The sequence below is a fragment of the Gossypium hirsutum genome, chromosome A05, assembly GCF_007990345.1.
Source record: "Gossypium hirsutum isolate 1008001.06 chromosome A05, Gossypium_hirsutum_v2.1, whole genome shotgun sequence".
Classification (NCBI taxonomy): domain Eukaryota; kingdom Viridiplantae; phylum Streptophyta; class Magnoliopsida; order Malvales; family Malvaceae; genus Gossypium; species Gossypium hirsutum.
This window is the reverse complement of record NC_053428.1, coordinates 47,989,627-48,012,813: the sequence shown is the minus strand read 5'-3', so window position 1 is coordinate 48,012,813 and position 23,187 is coordinate 47,989,627. Positions and strand designations below refer to the sequence as shown.

Here is a 23,187-nt window from a genome sequence, read left to right as displayed (position 1 = left end):
TATTAGCATTTTATGCATTTTATATATTTTTATATTTTTGTATTTATTTACAATTTAATTAAATTTTAATTTTACTTTATTTTAAATAATTTTAATAATAAGGCAACGAATCGGTTTAGCATCGAGTCACCGAATTCATCGCTATGTTGGGTGGATATCGATAGCTCGTGTTAAATTCGGGACGCCCTTTTAAAAATAAAAAATATTCAAAATCCCCGTATTAAGAAAATTTCTCATGTTTTAATAGAATCCCGATTAAATATCAAATTGAATCGTTTTGACACTAATTCGTCGATTTCATCGCCATGTTGGGGGTGAATATCATCGATTCGTGTTAAAAACGGTACGTTTTTAAAAAATAATAAAAATAAAAAATTCGTGTTTCAAGTCTTCGGATTTTCAAATATCGCTCGTATTTCAAAATTTTCAACTTTTCGCATTTTCAAGAGTTTTCGTGTTTCAAAAGAAATTTCCGCGTTTTAAAAAAAAATAATTTCGTATTTCAAAAATTTTCGTGTTTCCAAAATTTTGCGTGTTTTAAAAATCCTCGTGTTTTCAAAAATTTCAGTGTTTTGAAAATTTTTGTGTTTTTTTTTAAAAAATCTTGTGTTTCATAAATTTTCGTTTTTTTTAAATAATAATTGTTTTCAAAAATCTTCGTGTTTTCAAGATTTTGGTGTTTCAAAATTTTTCATGTTTTCAAAAAATTTTCTCGTGTTCAAAAAAAAATTTTCGTGTTCTTTTTAAAAAAAACTTTCGTGTTTCAAAAATTTTCACGTTTTCAAAAATTCCCATGATCAAAAAAAAAAATTTGTGTTTTCAAAAAATTTTCATGTTTCAAAAATTTTCGTGTTTTCAACAATTCTCATGTTTCACGAATTTTCGCGCTTCAAAAAAAAATCAGGTTTTCAAAAAAATTCGCGTATTTTAAAATTGTCGTGTTCTCAAAAATTTTCGTGTTTTAAGAATTTTCGTGTCTCTAAAATTCTCGTGTTTTAAAAATTTTTCTTGTTTAAAAATAAAAATAAAAATTGTTTCAAAAAATGTTCGTGTTTTAAATTTTTTGTGTTTTGAATAAATTTCTCATGCTTCAAAAGTTGTCGTGTTTTAAAAATTTTCATGTTTCTAAAATTCTCGTTTTTAAAGAAATTGTGTTTCCAAAATTCCCGTGTTTTGAAAAAAAAATTCTCGTGTTTCAATCGGATCACGATTAAATATTAAATTGAACTCGTATTTTTGAAAATTAAGATAACACGCGTTTAACAAGATACCAATTTTGGGCGTCGCGAGGGTGCTAATACCTTCCTCGCGCGTAACCGACTCCCGAACTCGAATTTTCTCTGGATTCTTACGTAGACCTAAAATTACCTCTTTTTTAGAAAATTTAAAAATAAAATTTTCTTCTAAAAAGAGAATTTATTAGGTGTCCGATCACACCTATAAAAAAAGATCGGTGGCGACTCCCTTTTCAAATAGATCGAGATTCTGTTTTCAAATTTTCAATATTTATTTCGATTAGCGCCCGTGCCGAAATTTTTAGGTTGCTACAACATACTTACACTATGAACTTACCTAATATATACTAACGGTCGACTCATAGGGACTAATCTGAAATTTTTTCTTTTCCCCGGTTATCAAATCTTGACCTATCATAATTAAATTCAATCTTATCAAATTGAAATACACATCCCAACTCAATTTTATACATATCACCTTAAGTTTTTATTTTTTACACATTTTCCCTAAACTTTTACATTTCTCTCAATTTAATCCTTAAACCCTAAATTTCAAATTTATCAAAATTTCATAATTTCCCATGTTAACCAAATTTTCAATTGTACAACTACAGCCGATAATTATTCAAAATTCACAAGGATTTCCTATCAATTTAATATTTTATCACATTAGTCCTTTAACTAAAAACTATCAAAAATTACTTTACAAACTAATCCTAATCAACAACTAATACTTCAAATCCATAATTTAACATAAAAAATAACAAATATTCATCAATGGAAAAATCCAAAATCCTTAACATTTTCAAAAACAATGATACGGATTAGTTAGACCTAATTGTAAAGATCTCAAAAACATAAAAATTACAACAAACAGATCAAAGCTACATAGCATATAAAAGAAAATAGAAGACTGAAGCTTTGAAGGTTCCTTCCATGGGGTTTTCAATTTTCAAAAGATGAGAATAAAGATGATGATAAATTTTTTTATCCTTTTACTTTTATTATTATGTTTTATTACTTTTAAGTTTTAAATAATAATAATAACATTCATTTTAAACCAAAAACAAAGCATTCACTGTCCAAACTAATTAAAAATGGCCTATTTTCCATATAATTCCTCCTCAATCACTGATTTAACCATTTAATCACTGAAAGTCAATAGTGATTAAATTTTGTAACTTTTACGATTTAGTCTTTTTTACTTAATTAACTATCTAAACGTTAAAAGTTCTGAGTCAAATTTCAATACACATGTATAATCACTCTGTAAATACTTAAAACATATTTACTGGCTCAGTTTATAGAAACGAGGTCTTGAAACCTCATTTTCCAAAACCACTTGACTTTAAGGACAAACCACTTGAACTTAACTATTCATTCAAATAACAAAAATTATCCAATCAAAATTTATTATAATAATATATTTGACTCGTAAATATTAAATAATAATATTTATGAACCGTAACATCCTGGAATCTGGGGTTAGAAGTTTTCAGGTTTGTGGTTAAGGTCGATGAGTGGGTTGAACTTTTGGGTTCACTTTCGCAATTTAATGTTGGAATGGGCCTACTGGTCTGGTGATTAGTTTTGTGTTAGTGTGTCTCTAGGTCTCGTGTTTGAATCCCTGTAAGTGTTTTTTATATTTATTTATTTTTACGTTATTTTATTTTACTTTAAAAAGAGGAAGTTACTTTTAAAGAGAAAAATAAAGTTTAGGTTCTTCATCTTTTATTTTTTATTTTTTCTTCCTCATCGTTCCTTTTTCTGTTCTTACCATATTTCAATTTTGTTTGTTTCTTGCTTCTTCCGTTTTATACACATTACGTGTTGTCTGTCAAGACTGATCGTCCTTTGTATGTTTCGTTTTATCGGAGGTGAAGCTGGTAAGTTTTGTTCATAAGGGTTTATGATAGAATTGCTTCTGTTTCTATTATTTCTTAATGGAAGTTCTTATAGTTTAAGTTTATGTGTGAAATGAAGGTTTTCGAATAGTTGGTGAGGGCAAATCGATTGATCTTTGCTACTTGATATCGCGTTCTAAGGTGTGTGTTCTGAAATGGTTTAACTTCAGTATTGAATTGCGGTGAAATTTGATAATGTTTCATGTTTTTATGAGATTGATTATTTGAAGTATCATGTTGTTTCTAAAGTGGATGAAATTCTGCATATTTCAGCATGTTTCCAGATTCCAAAGGGATGGAGATCGTTTTGGTGTCAAAAACATAAATTTATGGCTATTTCGGTGTAGTTTCGTACCACACGGGTGGCCACATGGCTGTGTGAAATTGGGAATTAGGGTTTTTGGGTGAATTTTGGTGCCACACAGCCTGGCCACACGGACATGTGTACCCACACAGGCGTGTGAGATCTCCACACAACCATGTCTCTTCTACTCTTTATTTTTGGCATTTTTGGACAGTGAGTTACACGGGCACCTCCACACGGACGTGTGTTGCCTTCACATGAGTGTGTAGACACCCATACGACCTAGGCACTTCCACACGGCCGGGGCACATGGCCATGTGGCCCTATTTTACAGAATTTCTATTTTGAGTCATAAACTGTCTGTTTTATGTTTCTGTGTAATCCAACCCTCGGTCAAGCCTTGGTAAGCTTGTTTGGGACTCAATTTAGTTTGGTTCTTGTATATATGTACGTTTATGGGCTTTAATTTTATTACTGATTTATGTATTAAATAATTATGAGTTTATTATTGTTGTCATAACTGATTATTAGAATACAAGTGCAATCAAATCTGAATCTGTTCAACTGGAACTGTTAATGTTTGTTTCTGTATAATGTCTGCATAATGTGTGTATTGTTGCACAGCATGAAAATTTTGGGTTCTGGTTATGAAGATAAGGAAGACACACTTAGCAGTTTTAACTGCGATACTTTTGTACAGCGGTTTACCACATTGTCCTATACGTGTATCAACTCAGCTGTATACAGTTACTCAAGTGGCATTGTTCCACATTGTGGTGTGTTGGGTGGATGAACCTATTATGGTTCTATGTGGTGTGCATGATGGACAGGTCTACCATAGCCCTTATGTGGTGTGTTAAGTGGTCAGAGTGGTGTTTGGTTGGCAGGGTGGGATTTTGAATTGTGCATCTGTTCGCATCTGAATAATGTCTATGTGTCAGAACATTCTATCTGTTTGTGTGACCTTTTGGTTATGGACAATATAGTTAACGTCATGTGATAGGTTCTGATTATTGCGTATGAATGGATCATCATTTCTATGGTACGATATTGTATTTGACATACCGATTGAGACTTTCGTAAGTGATATTTTTATGCGCTTGCTTGTCTGAAGTATTTATTGTGTCACTCCGTCTATTGTCATTTGTTTATGTTTCGGAATCATACTGAGCTCGCATAGCTCATCTCTGTGGTGCCTTTCCTTTCAGGTACTTTTCGTGTTTTGAAGCTGGACTCAGTATACCGAAAATCTCAAAAAGTTACAATTTGTTTAGATTTCAGTAAAATCTCAAAAGTTTTATACGGTAAATTTTAAGTCGGTTTGTAAAACGATTATACAAACTGTGGACTGAACTTTAGAAACTGTGGATTTATTTCTAAATGTTTGGCGTCATTTTAATATTGTTTCAAACATAATGAACAAAAAGGTTTTCTTGGTTTAAATTAAATTTTTTATTTCCGCCACTTTTAATGGCAAATGTAACCTGCAGGATTCAGTTTAAACTTCTAGGCTAGGTTTTGAGGCGTTACATGAACTCACTCATTAGATTTGTGGCCTCAAAATCATCGTTTGTGACACCACTGAAAAACAAGTTGTTATAGAAAAATTCCATTTAGGGTCTGAAATAGTCGCCTAGGTAGTGTACAAGAGGTATGATTCATTTATGACTACTCATGATTTCAAAAAAAGCAATTTTGACAGTTTTTTTTTTATTTTGAGAAAATTATGATGGTTCATCTATATATCTACTCCTTTTTGTTGATGACATATTGACAGCAGTCAAAGATAAAGTAAAAGGTAAGAAAGGTTAAAGCACAACTTAGTAAAGAATTTGAGATGAAAGATTTGGGAACAGCAAAGAAAATACTCAAGATGGGAATTCTCAGAGATAGAAAAACATGTAAATTGTACCTAAGTTGGAAAGGGTACATTAAGAAATTTCTTTGCAGGTTAAATATGCAAAGTGTCAAGCCTGTTAGTACTCTATTAGTAGTCCATTTCAGACTTTCATCAGCTTTGTCTCCATAATTAGATGATAAGATTGATTACATGACATGTGTCCATATTCTAGTGCAATGAGATCTCTCATGTTTGTTATAGTTTGCTCACGTCCAGATTTATCATATACAATTAGCGCAGTTAGTAGATACATGGTGAATCTCGGTAAAAAACACTGGAAAGCATTTTAGTGTATTTTTAGATACTTACGAGGTACTACTGATGTTTTCTTACAATTTAGAAGAACTAGAGATGGAGTCATTGAGTATGTTGATTTTAATTTTGCTGGAGACCTTGATAAAAGAAGGTCACTCGCAGGGTATGTCTTTATTATTAGGGATTGCTCCATCAACTGGAAAGCCACTTTGCAGACTACAGTTGTTTTGTCTACTACTGAAGCTGAGTTCATGGCGATTACTGAGGCTTGTAAAGAAGCTATTTTGTTAAAGTGACTATTTGGTGAATTCAATAAAGACCTTCAGATCAGTACAGTATTTTGTGATAGTTAAAGTGTTATCTTCCTTACGAATGATCAAATGTTTCATGAGAGAACGAAACACATTGATGTTTGATATCATTTTGTGCATGATATTATTGCTCATGGTGATATTGTTGTGAGAAAAGTTAGTACTCAAGATAATCCTGCGAAAACGATAACTAAGTCACTTTCTATAATTGAGTTTGAGCATTACTTGGACTTGGTTGGTGTTCATTATTGAAGAATACTCCTTTAGGGGTTTTCTAAAATAGACGGAGAACTTGTTCATTGAGAATTCATGTCAAAGTGGAGATAGTTAGAGATTGTGTGCCCGAATCTCATCACTTGTTGAAGAAATAAACACAATGACAAAATAAGGGGATCTGTGGGGCTGAAAGGCCAAGGGCCGTAGGACCATATTGCACAAGTTGAGTTCATATATAACTATACTTTACTATTTGAATTTGATTAAAACAGTGTTTTTCAACCCTTAAATAGATGTAGTTGAAACTCCTCTTATATCATTCATTTTTCAACATTAGTGAATTTATTTTCCTCTGCCCATGGTTTATTTCTCGAAAGGGTTTCCACGTAAAATCTATGTGTTCTTTTTTTTTTCTTTTCTTATTGCTTTGCGATCATTCTACCACCATTATCGACGTTTATTATAACAGAGCCACCCATAAAATACCATTTTTGTCATTTGCAAGCCCCCATCTTGCTATGATCCATACCCTTTTCAACCACCTCAATTTCACCATCTCTCATACTTAACCATTCATTGCAACCAACATTGGAAACCAAAAAAGAAAAAAGATGAAGATGAAATAGATCTAAATTTTAATTTTTTATTCTGGTGAAAACTGAGTAGCCTTGACACAAGATCAATTGCTGTAAGGATATTTCTGATCAAATATCTAAATTTTAGGTTTATATGAAAAATATGTACCTAAATTATGCATTTTTTTTAATTTAGGTACTTATAATTCTTTTTGTCAAAGTAGGTACCTAAAGTTTTATTCCATTACCACTTTAGGTATCAACCTTTAACTCTGACTAATAAAAACCTCTAAACCAATCAAATAATGGGATGTGGCATTTAGAATTAAATAAGGGTAATCTACAAAAATAGTCACTTTTTTTTTGCCTCAGGTTACATTTTAATCACTTATGTTTAAAATGTTACGTTTTAGTCACTTATGTTATTATTTTGTTACGAAGTGATCACTCTACCGTTAAGTTCCGTTATCTCTCTAACGGTAATCCTACGTATCAGTCCAACTAGATTTTAAGTGCTAACTTGGATTTCTAAATGAAATGAAAATAGATTTTTAATTAAAAATTTTAATTAATTAAATTTTTTAATTATTCTTTCTTATTGTTGATTTCAACTATTTTGATCTTAATAATAGTTTTTCCAGTCAAATGAGAAAAAAAAAAACCATTGGAAAAAAGAAGAGATGGAAGAAAAATTAAAAAGAGGATATGAACAGTTTTTTTAGTTAAGGTTTAGGTTTAAAAATTTTAATTAATTAAATTTTTTTAATTAAAATCCTATTTTATCCCGTTTAGAAATCCAAGTTGGCACTTAAAATCTAGTTGGATTGCCACGTAGGATTACCGTTAGAGAGATAACGGAACTTAACGGTAGAGTGATCACTTCGTAACAAAATAATAACATAAATGATTAAAATGTAACATTTCAAACATAAGTGACTAAAATGTAATCTGAGGCAAACAAAAGTGACTATTTTTTGTAGATTACCCATTAAATAAAAATATTTAATCAAAGTTAACGTTTTAAATATTTTTATTTAATTAAAACTGTCATGTGTCATAATTTGATTGGCTCATAGGTATTTTAACCGGAGTTAGTGGTTGATACCAAAAGTGACAACAAAATAAAACTTTAAGTACATACTCTAATAAAAAAAAGCTTTAGATACCTAAATGAGAAAACTTGCATAGTTTGGGTACCTACTTTTCATATTATCCTAAAATTTATAACTTAAAAGTAAAATTTCCCCTTTTATTGTACAACGTAGAAGACAATCCAATAAGCAATATATAATTAAAGAAAAGTTTGGTTTAGGTTTTACAAATCAAAGAAAAGAGTGAAAAAAGTCAATAAGCAATATATAATTAAAGAAAAGTTTGGTGTAGGTTTTACAAATCAAAGAAAAGAGTGAAAAAAAGTTGTTTTTTAGTGAAAATAATAAATGAGTTTTGAATCAAATGAAAATGGAATCAAAATTAGGTATTTAAAAGGTGAAAGAAGTTCACTCAAATCTGGATTTTATCGTTGGAAATTGACTTTGAATGAATTTTCGACCAATTCTTAATTTTTTTTCGTCTAAGGAGTTCCTGAGGTGAAAAGCAAATAAGAGAAAAATGTTTTTTTTTTTTTTTGTAAAATTTAAAAGGGAGTCTTTGAAATTTTTATTAAAAAATATGATGACTCATATTATTATTGATAGAAATTCTTGTAAGGTGAAAATGGTTAGAGTCATTATTGTAAGAGAATAATAATTTAAATATATTTTTAATAAATAAAATTTAATTTAAGTAAATAAAAAATTTATAATTTGGACAACAAATGTTTAATACGAGAAGGCAGGGTTGGGTGTATCATGGGAAAAGTTGGTCGGTGTGGTAAGCACTTAACTTTTGGCACATGAATCTCGTTTGAATTTATGTGGCTTTACAAACTTAAGTTAGGACAATCGGTTAAATTTTTATTTATATCTCAAATTCTATTTTTTTTCTTATAACAGTAGTTAAGATTTTAATTATTATAAAAAGGTAGTTATTATACACTTATAAAAATATGCTATTATAAAAAGGATAATTATTGTAAATCTAAAAAGGGTAATTATTGTAAATCTATCATAAAATTTAAATTATAAATTTCTATCAAATAAAGAAAACGAGAATCATCTTCAAAAAAAAGTGAGAATCAAATAAAAAAAAACGTATAACAAGTGCAAGCAGTATTGTTTTTATGTATATTATATTTTGTAGTCTTTCAAATTATTGATTATGAAGTTTATAAATTTAAAAAATTTAATTAATCAGTATGAGTTATTAAATTAAATTAATTAATTTATCATGAGTTATTAAATTTAAGTAATCAATTTATAAGTTTATGATGTTCAAATCCATAATAAAATATTTAATTAAGGAACTGAATAATTTTTTGAATTGATATTTTAACTCCACTCATTGAAGATTATTTCTATTTAATAAAATAAGGTTAATAGATTTTTTAATGTGAAATTTTAAAATTTTATTGAAATAATATTTTAATTAAAATAATTTTATTTAATAAAGTATAATTAGTAAGTGTGCTTATACAAAGCAACTATAATTTTACTTCAAAATTTTTGTTATAAAAAATTTACTTAATAAAGAATATATTTCGTAACGATGAATTTATTATTATAAGTGAAAAGTTAATATAAAAAATTAAAATAAAATATAAAAGAAAATTCTATTAAAAACTTAATTATTATAATGAAATGTTATTATAGAGAGTAAACAATAAACAGCAAACTCAAATTAAATGCATAACATAGAATTTAAATAACCCAACCATGCATTTGCAACTTTGGACCACCACTATCATCACACATAATTTAAAACTGAAAAGACATCCTCCTAATTTCCTACTTGTTTGATAATATAAATGTAAACATAATAAAAATATTTTAAATGTGGATATAATAGTTAATTTTATAAGTGAATTGAATATTAATTTAATTGAGTAATAATAATAATATTTTAATCATACAAACTAAATTATATTAGTTTGAGAATATTTTTTTTATATTTTTTCCATAGAAAAATAAAAATATATACACATCCTAACATTAGAATCGAAATATTTATAGTTGTCAATATTTATACTTTATTATTCAAAATTTTATTGATCATTTATATCAATTTAACAGGCCAAAAAGCATATCAATTTTTTAATAAAGTTATTTTATTTTTCACTATAATCCAATGAGTAATTACATTTAAATGTATGGTATCGTATGGTATTGGATAATCAAATATGCCATTGAGTCTGTCGGCAAAGCTTAAAAGGAATGTTGCATTTCGACCCACATCCAAGGACAGGTATCTGTCCCACCCTCATCTGACGCATCGTGACGAACGTGGGAATTTCTAAAACCTCATTCTACTTCACCTCATATTTTTGTAAAATTCCACTCATTAAAATGTTAATAATTCAATTTATTTTTGTTAATTTTTTTATTAAATAAAAACTATATTTTTATTACTCTCAAAATTAAATTGATTTTATTTTAATACAATTTTATTTTAACTTTATCATATAATTTCTGAATTCGTCCTTTGAACTAAAGTACCATAAATAGCTCTCTCCCCACCTACTAGTGGTGTAAACCACCTCTCCTCTCCATCTATGCAGACCTTTTCAACTCTCTCCTTTCACCAAGCTTCCAACTATATTTGCAACACCTCTTGACCCCCAATAATTTGTTTATCTATCTATACTTAATATGATTAAATTAGTGTTACAAGTCAACCGAATATAAATTCAATTTAAAAATTATTAAGATATCATTACTTTTACTAAGTAACAAATATTAATATAAAAGTATTTTTATTTTTTTCATGTTTTTAGTAAAATAATACTATAATAGAATTTGAATGGGGAGGATATAAATTTTAAACTCTTAACTTAACCATTTTTATCAAGATCTCACTTTATTTTAATATAATTTTTTATAAATATATTTTTACATAGATTTTTTCACCCATTTTGTGCCATAGAACTAGTATTCATTATACTATTTTTGTATAATTATATGTTGGAAAAAAATATAATTTTTAGAAATTTTGAGGCATATTCTCAATTGGTAAATGTGGAGAGTTGAATCATAAAATTATAGTTTTATATTTTACTCTATCAGACCTTTACAACGGTATATCATATGCTCAAAATGGTTGAGTGATGAATGAAAAATTGATGCTCAAAGTAAACTACTTGTAAATTATGTTGATGCATGTGAAAAGCATTAGTCCCACATTGATTGAGAATCAAGTGTGGAACTTGTATATATATGTAAACCAAAGCTTATTGATTGATTAAATTAATGTTCTCCCTTGTGTGCAAGGGGGGTTAGGGGCACATTTGCCCAAATGGGTGATGTTAAATGTTTGAATTGGTTGAGAGCCCTTTTAGGCTTGCAAATATTTTAAGCCCATAATTTTTGTTTTTTTCTCAACAGAAATTATACAGAATCTATTTTAAAAGGACAAATATCTCAATTTGATTTGATTCTAATCAAATTGATCTACAGCCTCCTTTAGTGTAGATTTGTATCTTTATTCATGAAAATTTCTAAAATTCTTCCATGTTGAATACCTATAAAAGCCTAAAGAATGCTGCAAAATTCTTTAGAGACATACAACGAATTTTTCACTCTCAAAAAATTCTTTTCTTTTTCTCTCCAATTTTTCAAACGTTTCGGTGATAGAAGAAGGCAAGGTCTGTTCGTTGATTACTGCAGAGGTGCTACTGCTTCAATCATCTTGTTATTGTATCTTGGGAGACAGTCAATCAATATTTCTCCAAGTACTATAGGAGCAGTCGAATCTGTCTTAAGGAAATTGTAAAACAAGCCCTAACATCTGGTAAAACTTGATTCTCTTATTCGATTTATGGTTTTCATAATTTTATTTATTTAATTGATTTTTTGTATCTTATATTTTTAATATAAATATTTATTTAATTTTTTTATTTAAATCTAATTTTTTCCATAAATATAAATATTTATTTATATTTATATTTATATTTATATTTGTTGTTAACATGTTTTGTCCAACATTTTAAACATAATTCATTTTTTTATTTTATAGTCATATTGAAACTCAATAATCATGACATCGAACTTTCATTGAACTTGAAATCGAATACTACTTTTGTATTTATTGTAGTTACTATTAGTCCTAATTTTCCGCACTCTTTAATCATAAAAAATTATAAAATAGTTCGGTGAAAAATATTTATAGTAGAAGTTGGTGGTGTGGTTAATTTGAAGAGATAATATCTTATGCGATGCACAAATCATGTGCATAATTAATGCAACATAATTTATCACATCATTAATGAGCAAAATATTAAAAATATTGAAAGGCTTTCTAATAAATACTTAAAACATAATTATAATTAATTATAATTCTGAAAATTTATTGAAATTTATATGAGTTTGGAGTTAAAATTGAATTGGAGTGAAGATTTAACTAAAATCTTAATTTTTTTATTGAAATTTATATGAAATTTCATATATTGATTGAAGTGGAAGGTAGTTATCTTAAACAATTCCTTTTGTTTCAAATTTGACTTTATTTTTTTAAAGAATCTCATCAATAATATAAATATCTAAAAGAAAAAATTTAAGTTGCTTCATCAAATTTAACACATTCAATCAATAATAATTAGCACTATGTTTTAGAATATTACTTTCTTAAACAATCGATTAAAAGAGTTTAAACTTTAAAATAATTCATAAATTTATCAGAATATATAATCATATAAACTAAGTTTATACAGTATACTAAACCTATACCTTCAAATTTATTCTACTAATAAAATTGAATTACACCATGTAGTAATAAAGAACAAGAAAAAGATTCGTCTTCGTTTGATATAAGGTTATTTTTTCAAGATTTTTAGAACCCTAGGTTAAAACTTCGATATTGTTATTAAAAGATGAAGATTAAAAATTATAATTATTTTTTTGAGCAATCTCATTATAGGTCCGGATCATATCAGCTTTATTTGACACAATGTTTAGAACTACCCATAACCCCTTCCCAACTCATAAATAGAAGGATAATGCGCTTTAACACACTCGAATCCACGTCCTCCTACATTGACAATAATGCCCATACAAACTGAATTAAGACTCATTTGACGAAATTATACTTAATTTTAAATAAAATTTTAAGTATTTATTAGAAAGTGCTTCATTTTGTTCATATTTTGCTCATTAATGATGTAGGGAATTGTGGTGCATTGATAGTGTATAAAATTATGCACTGACAATACATCAAATATTATCTTTAATTTGAATATGATATATTAATTTTACTATTTTTTGTAGAACAAATTTTCATTGTTTGAAAATTTGAAGTTTTTTTTAATTTTTAAAAAACTATGTATAGATTTAAAATGTTTAGTTTGGTTTGCAAATATCTTTGTAATATTAAATGTAATTTTGTATGATGAACGCACTAAAAAAACTAATAGTAGGTATACAAAACATAAATTTGATTAGAACATTCAAGAAAGTAATAATACATTCAACTAGAAAACATTATGAAACCTGTTAATCTTCCATAACTTCAATCTCTACCCTGAAAAAAACATTCCAAAAATATTTTTATAACTACTAAAACAAAATGAATATATTTTAAATAAATATTAATACAACAACAAAGCAGTTAATCATTTAGAAAATATTTAAAATATTAATTATGTTTTACACATTATTTAAAGAGAAAATATTTGGTATACTATCAATGTTAGGGGTTGACAAGTATCCAATAAAAGTATAGTAAATTATTAAAAATAAATAAATATTTTAAAAGAGACAGACACATGATAACTTTTTAAGGATATTTGTGGAATAAAAAGAAAGTAAACTACCAGTGTGATAAATACTAACCCTTATTTAAATATATATTCTTATTCGATAAAAATTTAAAGTTTTATTATAAGAATTATAAAAAGCTTAAAATTTTAATAATAGAAATTTAAGTAAATTATACGCATAAATTAGACGGTGTAAATTTCAATATTGGTCGAATAAAAAAATTCAATATTGGTAAACTACTAGTGTTTTTAAAATGTAAAATTGTTTTTTTTTGTGAAATTAGTTTAAGAATAATTTTAATGAGCATGAATTAAAGCATTATTTATATTAATGTGTAGATATTGGGAATGTACTACAATATTTTAAATGGGAAGCAATTTATGCAAATGCATTTGAATATTTTTTTAATAGAAATAATCAATTTTTTTGAATAAAAATATTATAAGAGATTACTTAAAGATATGTCCAAAAACCCTATAGGGGCGTTTCAAATAATAGAAGTCCTCCTTTGTTACCAATAATGATTTTAGTTAGACTATCGACCTCTCTATTATCTTCTCTAGAAACATAATGAATTGATCAATGCGCAACTTTAGTTGGTGAATGTTGGATTCTCCTAACCAAAGCGGAATTTGAGGCCTATTCAAAACCATCTTGTATAGCTCGAACTGCCTCCAGACTGTCTGATAAAATAATCATACTGTCAAATCCTCTATCAAGTGCAATCCCCAAACCCTCCAAAATAGTCCATAATTCAGCATTCAAAATAAAGCATATTCCCACAAACTGATTATATCCAAAAGTCCAACTCCCATTATTGTCACGTATTACACTTCCAATCGTGGCAATACTGGAACTCTCTGTTATTGCATCATCAGTGTTCAATTGAATCTAATTCTCGAGCAAGGTTGGAACCAAAGTTGAAACTTGCAATTTAAACAAATTTATTGTAAGGTATATCGTTTAGCCCAAATTGTAAGAGACATTGATGAAAGAAATAATCAATTTAAATGTTACTATTTTGCAAGTATTGGTAGAAGTTTGCAAATCACTTTAAACCATTTTAGTCCTCTTAAGTAACAATTATACTTTAGGTATTTATGCAATATTAATTAAATTAAGGTAACGTTTGGGAATCAAGATTTTAGAATTTGAATTTTAAAATTAATGTAAATTGAGTAGTAAACTATTTAGAAATATAGTGCTCATGATAATTTCTCAAATCCATGAATTTATTAAATGCATATTCAGTAATGAATTTGAAAATTTTAAAATATTTTACTAATAGTTAAAAAAAAACTTGGAAAATTAAAGATGCTGAATATGGATTTTGAGCTTGTAAAGTTGAAGTAGAATATAAGCTATAGATAGATGTAGTCTACTCCTCTTGTAATCTTTCGAATTCAACATAGTGAATTATTTTCTTCTTTGTCCGTGGTTTTCTTCTCGAAAGGGTTTCCACGTAAAAATCTGTGTGTTCTTTATTTTTATTTCTTTTTTCTTTACGATACATTGTCATTATCGACGTTCTATTTTTCACAAATTGGTATCAAAGCTTCTAGGTTGTTCATCTCAATTGCGGTAATGACATCTTTGAAGTATGAAATTTTGTTGTTGGATCGCAACACCGAATTCGTGTTGTGGTAGATAAAGATGCAGACAATTCTTGCGCAAATGAACTTAAAAGATGCCCTACTATAGGGAGATAAGATGCCTTCGACATTGACGGAGGAAAAAAAGAGGCGTAAAAATCGAAAAGCGTTAACACAATTACATCTGCATTTGTCTAATGAAATTTTATAGGATGTGATGAAGGAGAAGACCGTCGTTGCATTATGGAAGAGGTTGGAACAAATATGTATATCAAAAACTCTAACCAGCAAGCTGCATACGAAGCAGCGTCTTTATGCTCATCGTTTAGAGGAAGGTGGTCTGTACACGAACACTTAATAGTGTCTAAAGAAATTCTCTTAGACTTGGAGGCCATGGAGGCTTAGTATGATAAGGAAGATCTAGGGTTGATTCTACTTTATTTGTTGCCCATGTCTTATTCAACTTTTAGAAACATGATTTTATATAGCCGCGAAAGGCTCATAGTTGATGAGGTTTATGATTTTTTGACCTCGTATGATAAGATGAAACATCTTGTGGTTAAACTCAACTCTCAGGAAGAGGGTCTCATTTTTTGTGAGAGATAAGATCGAAATGCTGATGATGGTCGTGGAAATATATAGAAGCAGAATTCTCGTGGTAAATCGAAGGGTAGATTGAAGTCTTTAAATAGAGGTAAAACTTGTAACTTCTTCAAGAAGAAAGGGCACATTAAATCTGATTGCTATAAGCTACAAAATAAGATCAAAAGGGAGGCTGCGAATCAAAAGGGAAAACAACCAGAAAAATCTGGTGAAGCTAATGTTGTAGAAGACTACAGCAATGGTGAACTTCTAGTCACTTCTATCAACAATTCTAAAGTGAGCGAAGAGTGGATTCTTAATTCGAGCTGCACCTTCCATATAAGTCCTAATCAAGATTGGTTTACAATTTACGAAACAGTGTCTAAAGGTGTTGTTTTGATAGGAAATAATGCTTCATGTAAAATTACAGGTGTTGGAACGATTAAAGTTAAGATGTTTAACGAAGTTGTCAGAATACTTAGTAACGTGCGATATATTCCAGAATTGAAAAGAAATTTAATTTTGTTGAGTACTTTTGATTTAAAATGGTATAAATACACAACTGAAATTGGGGTTTGAAGATTTCCAAAGGTTCCCTCGTTGTGATGAAAGGGCAGAGAAAGACTGCTACGTTATATGTATTGCAGGATTCTACGATTACTGGTGATGCAGCTATCACTTCCTCTTCCTTATTAGATGATGATGTTACTAGCCTTTGGCATATGCGCCAGGGCATATAAGTGAAAATGACATAGAAGAAATGAGCAAAAGAAGACTTCTTGATGGGCAAGGAATTTGCAAACTGAAGTTTTGTGAGCACTATATTTTCGAGAAGAAAAAGAGAGTTTGATTCACCAGAGGAATCCATAACACGAAGGGAATGTTGGAGTATATTCATTTTGATCTATAGAGGCCATCCAGAGTGCCTTCAAGAGGTGGAGCTAATTATATGCTAACACTTCTCATGCTTTCAAAAGAAGTAGTTTTGATAGTTGTGTTTACTTTAAGAAAAGCAATTATGGTTCTTTTATGTATCTACTCCTCTATGTTGATGACATGCTGATAGCAACAAAAGATAAATGAGAGATAAGAAAGATCAAAGCCCAGCTTAGTGAAGAATTTGAGATGAAAGATTTGGGACCAACAAAGAAAATACTTGGTATGGAGATTCTCAGAAATAGAAAAACAAGTAAATTGTACCTAATTCAAAAGGGTACATTGAGAAAGTTCTTTGCAGGTTCAAAATGCAAAGTGCTAAGCCTGTTAGTACTCCTTTAGTAGTCTATTTCAGACTTTCATCGGCTTTGTCTCCACAATCAGATGATGAGATTGATTACATGTCACATGTTCCATATTCTAGTGCAATGGGATCTTTCATGTATGCTATGGTTTGTTTATGTCCAGATATATAATATGCAGTCAGTGCAGTTAGCAGATACATGGCGAATCCCGATAAAGAATATTAGAAAGTAGTTTAGTTGATTTTAAGATACTTACGAGGTACTACTAATGTTTGCTTACAGTTTGAAAGAATTTGAGATGAAAGATTTGGGACCAGCAAAGAAAATACTTGGTATGGAGATTCTCAGAAATAGAAAAACAAGTAAATTGTACCTAATTCAAAAGGGTACATTGAGAAAGTTCTTTGCAGGTTCAAAATGCAAAGTGCTAAGCCTGTTAGTACTCCTTTAGTAGTCTATTTAAGACTTTCATCGGCTTTGTCTCCACAATCAGATGATGAGATTGATTACATGTCACATGTTCCATATTCTAGTGCAATGGGATCTTTCATGTATGCTATGGTTTGTTTATGTCCAGATATATAATATGCAGTCAGTGCAGTTAGCAGATACATGGCGAATCCCGATAAAGAATATTAGAAAGTAGTTTAGTTGATTTTAAGATACTTACGAGGTACTACTAATGTTTGCTTACAGTTTGAAAGAATTTGAGATGAAAGATTTGGGACCAGCAAAGAAAATCTTGGTATGGAGATTCTCAGAAATAGAAAAACAAGTAAATTGTACCTAATTCAAAAGGGTACATTGAGAAAGTTCTTTGCAGGTTCAAAATGCAAAGTGCTAAGCCTGTTAGTACTCCTTTAGTAGTCTATTTCAGACTTTCATCGGCTTTGTCTCCACAATCAGATGATGAGATTGATTACATGTCACATGTTCCATATTCTAGTGCAATGGGATCTTTCATGTATGCTATGGTTTGTTTATGTCCAGATATATAATATGCAGTCAGTGCAGTTAGCAGATACATGGCGAATCCCGATAAAGAATATTAGAAAGTAGTTTAGTTGATTTTAAGATACTTACGAGGTACTACTAATGTTTGCTTACAGTTTGAAAGAATTTGAGATGAAAGATTTGGGACCAGCAAAGAAAATACTTGGTATGGAGATTCTCAGAAATAGAAAAACAAGTAAATTGTACCTAATTCAAAAGGGTACATTGAGAAAGTTCTTTGCAGGTTCAAAATGCAAAGTGCTAAGCCTGTTAGTACTCCTTTAGTAGTCTATTTCAGACTTTCATCGGCTTTGTCTCCACAATCAGATGATGAGATTGATTACATGTCACATGTTCCATATTCTAGTGCAATGGGATCTTTCATGTATGCTATGGTTTGTTTATGTCCAGATATATAATATGCAGTCAGTGCAGTTAGCAGATACATGGCGAATCCCGATAAAGAATATTAGAAAGTAGTTTAGTTGATTTTAAGATACTTACGAGGTACTACTAATGTTTGCTTACAGTTTGAAAGAACTAGAGATGGAGTCATTGGGTATGTTGATGTTGATTTTGCTGGAGCCTTCGATAGAAGAAGATCTCTCACATGTTATGTCTTTATAATCAAAGGTTGTGCAATCAGTTGGAAATCCACTTTGCAAACCACAATCGCTTTGTCTACCATTGAAGCTGAGTACATGGCGATTACTGAGGCTTGTAAGGAAGCCATTTGGTTGAAGGGACTCTTTAGTGAACTCAAGAAAGACCTTCAAATCAGTACAGTATTTTGTGACAGTGAAAGTGTCATATTCCTTATGAAAGATCAAATGTTTCATGAGAGAACAAAACACATTGATGTTCGGTATCATTTTATTCATGATATTATTGCCCGTGGTGATATTTTTGTGAGAAAAATTAGTACTCATGAAATTCCTACAGATGTGATGACTAAGTCACTTCCCATAACCAAGTTTAAACATTGTTTAGACTTGGTTGGTGTTCATTGTTGAAAAATACCCTTTAAGGGGTTCCATGGAAGAGTTGGAGAACTTGTTCGTTGAGAGTTCGTGGTGAAGAACTTATTCATTGAGAATTCGTGTCAATGTGGAGATTGTTAGAATTGAATGACTTGAATCCTTGTTAAAATAAAAAACAGTGGTAAAATAAAATAAAAGTAAAATCTATAAAGAACTACACGTCTTTTCTTTTACTTCAGAATAAGGTTTTTCAACCTTATTACACTTCATCTATTTGATATTGATTAGAATAAGGTGTTTCAACCTTACTACACTCATATTAGAATATGGTTTTACAAACGTATAAATAGACATAGTTTACTCCTCTTATAATAATTTGAATTCGACATAGTGAATTATCTTCTCCTCTGCCCGTGGTTTTTTTCTCAAAAGAGTTTCCACATAAAAATCTGTATGTTCTTTATATTTTTTCTCTTTTCTTTGCTATACATTTTCATTATCATCGTTCTATTTTTCATAAAGTCCTTGTTGTCATTTAATAGGTCACGTTGGAGGGTTTGCTGTCATTTTAACAGTCCTATTAAAAAACCCTAGCTGGGTAGAAGAAGAAGAAATGGAGATGTTGAATGTGATTCTGGTGTGCTATTTTGGAAACCCAAACAATTTAAAGACTATTTGGTCCAATGACAACCCCGATAGGAGGTTTTTTTGGTGTAAAAAGTATGTTGGTGAGTTTCAAAATCCATTCCATTTTTCCACCTAGTTTGATCCACCATTGACACCCCATTCATTATTTTAGTGTTGAGAATGGTGGGAAATTTTACAATTTGTTCTTAGAGTATGCTAATAAAGGAAGCTTGGTCGATCACCTTCAGCAAAATGATGGGAAATTGATGGAATCCAATGTTAAAAGATTTGCAAGATCGATGTTGAAACGGTTAAATTTCTTTCATTCCCAAGGGTTTTTTCATTGTGATATTAAGCTTCGAAATGTTATTTTGTTTGGTAATAGGGATGTGAAGATAGGTGATTTTGGATTGGCAAAGAGAAAGGGTGAAAAACAGAGGAGGTTTGAAATCAAGGGAACAACTTTGAATATGCCCTTTGAGTCTATCAATGAAAACATTTATGATTCGAGGGTGGATATTTGGGCACTTGGATGCGCTGTTGTTGAGATGTTTATTGAAAAACCAGCTTGGAGCTTGGAACTTGAAACTAGGAGCCAACATGGCGAATTTGTTGATTAAAATTAGGGCCAACGATGAATTGCCTGGAATTCCAAGGGAGTTATCTGGGGAATGAAAAGATTTTCTAGGGAAGTGTTTTTCTAAGGATCCAAATAAGAGATGGACAGCTGAGATGCTCCTGCAACTTCCTTTCATGGTTGGCGATCATACAACTATTCCATCAATGTCTTCACGAGGTTTTGTTGAAGAAATCGCAATATCCCTAAGATGTACTTTGGATTTTCCAGATTGGGTTTCGACTCAATCGATTTTAGGGGAAAATTCAAGCATGTTTTCATCGGCTTGGGATCGGATTCATGAATTGGCATGTGATGAGGCACCTAAGTAGGGTGTTAGCAAGAGCTAGATGAGGTTGATATAAAATAAAATCATGGAAAATGTTAGTCCAAAGGGATTTTCTTTTCTTATCCTTAATCTCAATCCATCCTTTCTCCTTTTTTTTCATTAATTCCAATTCATCTTTTCTTTTCTCTAAATCTATCAAAACCTTAGACCCTTCGGTTCCTCGTCCAATGTGGTAAGTTAACTGGTCATGTCATCTATCTCGTTAGGCTTGTAACGGAAAATATTAATGGGTGATTGATTTGTCACTTTTCGATAATGTTAGTGATTGATTTGTTATTTTTTAAAAGTTGAATAACTGAATTAAAAGTTGGTTGGCTATTTTGTTATTAAAATCAAAGTTGAGTGACTGTTTTCGATAATGGAAAAGTGAATTTATTACAAAATTAAAAAGTTAATTTAAGGCAAAAGTTTAGGCGTTGATATTCCTATAGTATTGGAAAGTGACAGGTAATTTTAGTCAAAACTATTAAGTATTTAATTAATTAATTTTCCTATTGTTGATTCTTAAGTATTTAATTTATTCATTTTACATAAAGATATTATATATGTATGGGAAATCTTTTTAAACAATCAATATGAATTTGTACTTTAGTTTTTTTTATACATGTGTCTAATTTATAATTTTAGATTTATGAAATTGAATAAAGACATTTCACAATTATTGTATTGCTATATTTATACAAAATCACCATATGTATATAATTTATTTTTCTTTTAAATAATCATGTAGTTATTATAATTTATGAAAAAAATTGTAAAGTATCCATAATGATTTTTAATATTGTATGGGTCACTTTCCTATAAATACAAAAAATATTCAATAAATCTTTTCCCTACAATTGTACGAAATCATTCAAAAATACCATAAAAGTTATTACAAATTATGATTAAATTTACCTGCCATTGAGAATATTAAAGTGGCACTCACGGAAGTTAAATTTTAAACATTGCTATATGTAATCTATTTATGCTGCCAGAGAATCACTCAGCACTAAAAATTACAATAACGACAAAGAAGCCTGCTATTAGATTTCAGTTCCAATTATATATAGGATTAGGATTTTCCTTTTTCTGATACTTAGGCTTCGTTTAGAGCGGCGATGCGGTGCTGTGCAGTGTGTTTAACTTACTTTTTATCTCACGTTACAGTATTACTATAGTATCTAATCTTACCGTCACCGCTGCTTTTACACTAATAACAAGTCGAGAGGAGGAGGCAAAAATAGCTGGTTTAGTCAATACATAAGAACGAACTAACCCTGTAGTGCAGTAAATTTAAGCTCCCCCTTTTTGACTTCTCCACCGGTTTCTGAAATCCTACAAGGTACAGTCCAAACTCATCCTTAATCCTTTTCATTTTTCTCAAAATCAATTTTCTGCTTTTTTATCTCTCGTTTCATTGTTCCAGAATCTTTAATACAAAAGGTAACATTTTAATGGGTTTGGGTTGGATTTTCAAGAGAAAAAAGAAGCAAAATTCCACGTCGAATACCCCAACTTCAACGGCTTCTCCATCTACAAGAAGCTCAAGCCAAACCCAGCTGCAGGAACTGGAACAAGTCTTCAACAAATTGGACGTCAACGGCGACGGGAAGATCTCATTATCGGAACTGGGTTCAATCATGGGTTCCCTCGCCCAAAAGCACCAGTCGAAAGAAGAACTCCAAAAGATGATGAAAGAATTCAACGCCGACTATGGTGATGGGTTCATGAATTTCGACCAATTTGTGGAGCTGAACACGAATGGGGTGGAGTCGGAGGAGGTTCTCAAGGACGCATTCTCGGTGTACGACAGAAACGGGAACGGGTGGATATCAGGGGAGGAACTTCAGGAGGTACTGAAAAGCCTGGGGGACGAGTGTTCGATGGAAGAATGTAGGAAGATGATAAGTAGAGTGGATAATGATGGAAATGGGATGATTGATTTTCAAGAGTTTAAGGTTATGATGGTGGCTGCCCACTCCATCCAGCCTTTGAATGGACTCAATCTCTAACCAACACTAGCGTCCACCCCCATTTTCTTCCGATCAATAGTGGAGTGATAAAAGGAAAAATCTTTAGTTAATATTACTTTCGCCGATAATTTCTAAAAAATTCCTTACACTTTTTTATAGCCCTCCATTAAAAATTAGATAAATAGCTAAAGTTAGAATGATGTTTTAGTTAAAAAAGATGTCTTCAATTTATATCTCTTTCTTTTGATAGTTTCATTTCTCTCAATTATCTTTAAGATAAAAGTTTTTTTTTATTGTAATTTGCATGCAATCAAGTTCGACAATGGAGAAGAAATTGAAAATTCATCTTTTAAGCTTTGGTCTTTTTCCGAACATCAATAGATTAGTTTTAGTAATTCTTTGTTTGGGAAGAAACAGAACAGCAGCAGGACTACTCTAAGAATCGACTCTGGTGTAGCCTCAAACATGTGCAAAGTTTCATAGTTCACGCCAGCTATTCGATTATGCTCTCGCCAAATAAATGTCATCTGAACCCGCCACGAACGCGTCGGCAAAGTTATGGATTTGCCACACCTTATATAAGTCATTGTCCGAGGCATCACCCAACGGCAGAGCCTAATAGAGGCTCAGGGGCCATGGCCGTCCAAGGTTTAAAATTTCTACAATTTAATCCTTTGTAAATATAATATGGTCCTCCCAAAAAC

At 30.1% G+C, this 23,187-nt stretch overlaps 1 protein-coding gene across 1 annotated transcript; it reads left to right on the top strand.

The window, feature by feature from the left end:
• Nucleotides 1–21,459: 21,459 nt before the first annotated feature.
• Nucleotides 21,460–22,732, top strand: LOC107955706 (probable calcium-binding protein CML25). Its single transcript, XM_016891502.2, has 2 exons — nucleotides 21,460–21,852; nucleotides 21,937–22,732. Exon 2 carries the CDS (start codon nucleotides 21,965–21,967, stop codon nucleotides 22,520–22,522), a length of 558 nt encoding a protein of 185 aa, XP_016746991.1. The 5' UTR covers nucleotides 21,460–21,852; nucleotides 21,937–21,964; the 3' UTR covers nucleotides 22,523–22,732.
• Nucleotides 22,733–23,187: the final 455 nt, after the last annotated feature.

Bases quoted from the DNA above. Each gene is read 5' to 3' on its own strand.
- LOC107955706 (XM_016891502.2), top strand. From the start codon at position 21,965: ATGGGTTTGGGTTGGATTTTCAAGAGAAAAAAGAAGCAAAATTCCACG.